The sequence below is a fragment of the Mus pahari genome, chromosome 5 (assembly GCF_900095145.1).
Source record: "Mus pahari chromosome 5, PAHARI_EIJ_v1.1, whole genome shotgun sequence".
Lineage (NCBI taxonomy): Eukaryota > Metazoa > Chordata > Mammalia > Rodentia > Muridae > Mus > Mus pahari.
In genome coordinates this window covers 108,678,112-108,684,901 of record NC_034594.1, presented here as the reverse complement: position 1 = coordinate 108,684,901, position 6,790 = coordinate 108,678,112, and the positions used below count along the sequence as shown (strand labels likewise).

General features: G+C 44.5%; 1 protein-coding gene across 2 annotated transcripts in view; it reads right to left on the bottom strand.

Annotated features, from left to right (window-relative positions):
- The window catches only part of Adipor1 (adiponectin receptor 1), a 20,346-nt gene that overhangs the window by 11,892 nt on the left and 1,664 nt on the right, over window positions 1-6,790 (bottom strand). For both annotated transcript variants that reach the window (XM_021197930.2, XM_021197931.2), the window contains exon 2: window positions 530-764. In XM_021197930.2, coding sequence (XP_021053589.1) covers window positions 530-670 — 141 coding nt within the window. In that variant the 5' untranslated portion in view covers window positions 671-764. The remainder of the gene's footprint in view (window positions 1-529; window positions 765-6,790) is intronic.

The window sequence follows — 6,790 nt, the reverse complement described above, 5'->3', positions numbered from 1 at the left end:
GAAGAACATGGCAGTGCTCTGGCTAGGTGCTACACAGTCTTCCCAGGAAGAGCATGGCAGTGCTCTGGCTAGGTGCTACACAGCCTTTCCCTTACTCCTCCAGAGGGAGGAGAGCCGTTCTTCTCACACCGTTCCCTCCTTCACTATGCAGGGATGTGGGTGTGACAGGGAGCCTCCACATCAGCTCTGCACGGGTAACTTCTACAATCTTTTACCTGAGAGATCTCCACTTGCCACAGTGGAGGGAATTTTTGTCTATTACCTTAATTCATGTCTATTTAGTGATTATTTTACTGTACTTCTTCTGTTGGACACTGAGTTTACAAAAATACTGAGTGCTCTTTTGGGAAATTAACTCCCAAAGCTCAGAGACAAAAATAAAGACACCTAAAACAAACACAATAAAGACTCGCACAGAACTATTCCCAAGGTACTATGGGTAATTTAGAAGTGAGGGGAGATCTTAAACTGAGACTGAAGAGGCTCAGTAGGGCACTTGTCAAGGGAGCAACTCTGGGAAACAATTTACCTTAGCTGGGCTGGTGGCTGCCCGCTTGCTCTTCTCCTCCAGGAGGGGTCCCAGCTCAGCCAGCTCCACTGTGTCAGCTTCTCTGTTACCAGAAGGAGCCCCATTGCCTTGTGCCACGGCAGAGCCTTTGTGGGAAGACATCTGGCTGGTACCTCAGTGCCTTGCAGCTTCAGCTTGAAGAAAGGTTGGGGTCTCTCAGCCCCAGAGGGCAGAGATCTTCCTGTGATGGTGGACACTGCAGATACAAACATGACAACACCGGATTCATTTCTGTGCTGCTACACTGACATAGCTAATCAACTTACCCTGCCTCTAACTGTAGAGGCTAGCTCATTGTTTAAATAGAATCTACTGCCTTTGCCAGGCACTGGTGGCGCACGCCTTTAATCCCAGCACTTGGGAGACAGAGACAGGTGGAGTTCTGAATTCGAGGCCAGCCTGGGCTACAGAGTGAGTTCCAGGACAGCCAAGGCTACACAGAGAACCCTGTCTCTCGAAAAATCAAAAACAAACAAACAAACAAAAACAAAAACAAAACTAAAAACCTGTCTCCTTTAGGACATTATGCTTCACCAGAAACTCTCCAATCTAACATATATACGTATATAAAATCTCATATAGACATATATAATCTTACATATATATATATATATATAATCTCATATATATATATATATATATATATATATATATATATAGTCACATTACATATAAATATATATTAAAAAAGTAACACCTAGTTCTCTGCCTTCACAGGATCTACTGTTATTGTACTAACTGTCAACATCACACAATGGTATGTCTCTGAAAAGTCTTTCCACAGGAATGGAGCCCACTAGTGAGAATGGCAATGCCTACCACTCCTCAAACCCATTCTCCCCATGAAAGGCCTAGACATGCAATTGACATCAAAATACCAAGACCAGCTGTGGCTATGCTCTCAAGTCTAACTGGCTGTTTCATTTCAGTACACAAATAAATCTATGTTCTTTGTGGGGCGGGAAAGGAGGGAGTTGAGGCCACCTCACTATGTAGCTCTAAAACTTATTATGTAGATGAGCTTGGTTTCAAACTCAAGAAATACACCTGCCTCTGCCTCCCGAGTTCTGACATCAAAGGTGTGCACTACCATGCCTACCTTTTTTCTTTAAGTGAAGCCCACATCTGGCTACAATATTGAAAGAGCATACAGGCTTAGGAATGGATTAAGTGTCAACTGTACTCATTCGGCCTTTATCTAGATAAATATGACAAGCACATCTTGCATGGGAAAAGGTTGGGTATGCCCATTGGTTGTTTCCTCTGCAAATCCGCTCATTTTCAGGGTTACGGCCTGGGCTCAAGGTTCTAATAATAAGCCTTCATCACCCTCTTCACAGCAAGCAATGACCTACCCGGAAGCAGGAAGCTTGAGACAAGGAGGCTCCCCATGTCCACCCTTTGCCACACACACATCCCTAATCACTGGCTCTGCAAGAGTGCGTCCCAACCACCACAGCCCATAAACCTAAGCCCCACTCAAAATACTTCTGTATAAATTAGATACAGTCATTCACGATCCTTAAGGGAATATCAGAATTCAGACTTTCCAGAACATTCTCAAACATTGTAGGATTTTCTGCACTGGATTTTTTTATGTAATATTTTCAAATTAGGCTTCAGAGAGGTATAAAGCAAAGGGAAGTTTCCAAAGACATATATAGAAATATGTGGTATTACCAAGTCTTCCTCCTTCCAGAGGCAGGGCTTTGTTATTCATAGCAACACCCCTAGCCAGAAGAGTACCACAGGGCAATGCAGAGACAGCACAGTGGCTTGTACGATGAGAGAGACATTTAAACTTGGGAGACTGCCTCCTTCATGGTGGGAAGTAAACATGACTATTCCTTAGAGACACACTGCTTCACCCATGGCAGCTCACTGTGTAAACAAACATCTTTGGCATCTGGACTAGTTTTTACCCAAGAGTAATCTCAATTTCCTCTCGGGGATTATAATTAGGTATATGTAGGTTATGGTTAATCTTAGGGATCAGTGACTGGATTAAGGGGCGTCCAGATAGTTGATAAAGCATTCTCGGGGTGTGGGGTTTCAGGAAAAGGGTGACATTTGATTTAGTGACCAGAGTGAGGATCTGCTCTCACCCATGAGTGAGCATTATCTAACTGGCTACCCGACAGGTAGAATGAAACAGAAGGGGAGGGAACTTTGAGGGTGTGGTGGTGTGATGCACCTTTATTTAATCCAGCACTCAGGAGGCAGAGGCAGGTGGATCTTGGTAAGTTCAAGACCAGCCTAGTTTACACAGGATGTTCTGGGCCAGCCAGAGCTACACAGTGATACCCTACCCCAAACAAACAAACAAATGATAAAATCCTCTTGTAGCCATTCAGAACGCTAGGATCTCTGGCCTTTGGACTCTAAAGGTAAGCACCTTTCAGCCTTCAGTTGGTAATTATGCCAATGAATTCCCTAGTTCTCTAGCCTGTAGATGGTCCATTTTAGGAGTTAATCTCCACATTCTTGTGAGCTAATTCCCTGAACAAATGCTCATACCTATCTGCCTGCAGCCTGTTGCCTGCCTTCTGCTGGTTCTGGAGATGCCTGACTAATATCTTAATCTGCCCCGAGGCGAAGGCAATCCTCATACAAGCCATGCATCATCCTCTGCTTCATATGCGTGCGTGCGTGCACACACGCGCGCGCGTACACACACACACACACACACACACACACACACACACACACACAGCTCAAAGAGTCAAATCTAGCCTCCGGAGAGACACAAACAATAACTCATTACCTAATATACCTTTATGTCAACACAGCCAGTTCCTCCTCCTTTTAGTGCACGAGACTGGGACAAGACATTTGCCAACACACAGTCACAATCAACACTCGAGCTCAAGAAGAACAGGAAACTGGAGGCCCCTGGAAAGCCCAGCGGATAAGCAACTCACGTGAGAACCAATATTGGGAAATCTTAACAGCTGACCTCAAAACATCCTTCCTCAAAGGGAAGTCTTACTGAATAAACAGCTCCCAGAGATTAATTCATAACACTGAGCAACAAACAAACAAACAAACAAACAAAGAGCTTTGGTCCTCTTTGAGAAGGCTGACAAGAAGGGAACACTAAACCTCTAGTTACTAAAGCAGGCAACAGGAGAGAGACTACACACAGGTAGTTCTGGAGCACAATACACATGCATCCTAAATGATGCAGACCAAAAAAGTTTTGGTTTGAATCCGTATTTCAAAGTGACTGAATGGGGCACATGCCAGCCAGCAAGCATGATTTATCATCACACCACTGGTCAAGGTTGGTGCCCTTTTTTTCTACCATGGGGCTATCTCTTATCCTTTCCCCCAGAGTAAGCCAGTTCATTCACTGAATACGTAATGAATGCAGTTAGTTCTATAAGGTCCTGTGCAAAACAGAAGATGAACAAGTTCTGTCCCTGTCTTTGGTATAACTAGATGGGTAAGTTAACTTGTGACATGATCTCACTGCTCCAGCAGGACAGTGTAGGAAGAGAACTCTAAGCAGAATGGTTGCACACTCAATTCACTGGGTAATAGTTACACATTCCACCAGAGGCACAAGGATAGCACAAACTTCAGGTTGTACAATAAGAGTGCAAAGATCAGAAACAATCAAGTTGGTATTTTTGCTTGTTTCTCTAATTGACCAAGAAAAGTTGAGACAGGAAAGGAAGAGAGAGGGATCTGAGGTCTGGCAGAGAAAAGAGCAGTAACACTCAGCCCTGAAACCATTGCTCCTACAGCATGGACCACTCACCAACAGGAAATTGCAAGCATCTTAGGCTGTTAATTTAAATCAACACAAAGCCCTAAGGTGTGAGACTGATTCCAAGAGACTCTGGAATCCCACTCTGTGTCAGCCTCTAAGTCCTTATGCATTTTAGAGGAAACACCTTTCCTCGCAAATGGGCCACACCCAGCACAGCAATGACTGGGCCAAACTCGAGAGATTTCTTCCACTCAAGCTAATAAACCTTTACCACTAAGCTTCTGTCATAGACTAAAGCTGTGGAGAAGGAGACACATTGTGTCCTACAAATAAGATAATCCTGCACCAAACCTGGAGAAAAGTTAAGTTTTAATCACCAGCCAATTAGCTAGAGAGTTGCCCTTAGAGAGCCTGAAGATAATTTATTCTCTGAAGCAGTTTCCAAGTTTTCCAGGCTATGACACATACTTTCCCTGGAGTCTAAGGCAGAGCTTCTAGGAGATTTGATCTAAGGTTCCAGGCCTTAAGAGAGTGTGGGTGAGTTGGGGTCTATCTATGCAGCTTGGCTCTCATTCTACAAACCAGCCTAGCAGTCCAGACAAAGATCCATTTTCTCCTCTACCCAGCCTGTTAGGGAGGTTGATTTCATCGCTCCACTGGGGAAAAATGAGTCAAGGCCCCACACTACAGTAATGGGAACTTTACTTGATGCCAAGTGTCACTGCCTCCGAATCTGAAGGGGAGACAAGCCACAATCTAACTTCCTTTGAGGCTCTCCTATCTCAACAGAAGAGAAGAGGTTTTGGCTTGGGGCATTTTAAGTAACCTAAATTGGTTTAGAAACTCTGGCAATCATCCTCCTGCCTCAGTCTCCTGAATAGACATGTCCCATGCTAGCTGCTTTAAAAAAAAAAAAAAAACAAGCACATTACAAATATTTATTTGGCCAATATAGTTTGCGCAGTGTAGCACTCACAGTAAACTGTGTACCCCCAAATTCACTTTAAAACTGTTTATCCCCAAACCCACTTTAAACTATACACCCCCACGGTCCCACTGAAGCACAAGGAAACTGGTAGGTACCTGCTTAAAAGCCGAGCTCCTGGAACTGGTTTGACTAGAGAGTATCTTCAAGATCTTTGCAATTCAATTTGCAGAGTTATAAAGTTTGCTACAAACTTTATAAACATTAGTCATACCCCATTTCTGAGCAGCAAAATGGGAAGAAGTTCAGTATGGTGACAACTGTTTGATGAGCAAACTGGGGACAAAGGACCATTAAAGACAAAATGTAACAAGTTTGATGAATACCAGTACCAAACAAGAGAAACTCCATGTTACTTAACACAGCTCCTCAGTGCCAAGCAGGCGGGCAGGGTAACCTAGCCGGGTGTGTCAGAGCTTCAGCCTGGCTTTCCTTCCTACAGCAGCAGGGAGAATGCAGCTGCCTACAACAGGGCAAATTCTGTCCTTTAATCTGGGAGCATCTATTGAATACTATAAAATGCACAAATCTGGCTATTGCTTCAGGGAGAAGGCAAAGCAGAGTGAGGAGCTTGGACTGGTTGGTGACATCCTTTAAGAAGGGTTGCTAAGCCAGGCGACGGTGGCAGCTGGCGGTAGTGGTGCACACCTTTGATCCTAGCATTTGGAAGGTGGAGACAGGCAAACTGAGTTCCCGACCAGCCTGATCTACAGAATTCCAGGACAGCTAGGTCTACCAAGAGAAATTCTGTCTAGAAAAAAACAAAAACAAAACAAAAAAAACAAAGCAGCCACCAAAACGGGGTTGCTGAGGGCTGGCACACTGGCCGAAGGGCTACAAGCACTGGCTGCTTTTCCAGACGACTTTGTTTTAATATCTAGCATTCACATCAGCTCAGTTTTGAGGGAGCCAACCCATCTTCTGTGGGCAACAGGCATGCATATACAGACCAAACAGTTGTACACGTTTTTAAAATACCATAAGGGTGTTTATTGAAGAATTTCTTTTCCTTCTCCTCCTCTTCCTCTTTTTGTTGTTGTTTTGAGATAGGATTTCTCTTTGTAGCCCTGGCTATCCCGGAACTCAATCTGTAGACCAGACTGGCTTCAAACTCAGGGATCCACCTGTCTCTGCCCCCAAGTGCTGAGATTAAGGATTAAAAGTGCGCGTCCCTTCCACCTAAGGGATAATTTGTTTTCTGATAGCATCATTATGAAACTAAGCGCTAACAGGTGCTGGAGGAAGAGAAGAAAAGCTTCACTCTAGTTGAGATGATCAAAACTTCGTAGATCTGCTAGGCACAGACCTCTGAGCCAGGGCATTCCAGGGGTACAGTTGTGTAAACAGGGGTTTACACGCTAGCATGGTTACCCAGAGCAGCAAATAACGCACTTTCCATCAGGAAGCTTAAGAAAATGAGGTCACGAGCCGGGCGTGGTGGCACATGCCTTTAATCCCAGCACTCGGGAGGCAGAGGCAGGCGGATTTCTGAGTTCGAGGCCAGCCTGGTCTACAGAGTGAG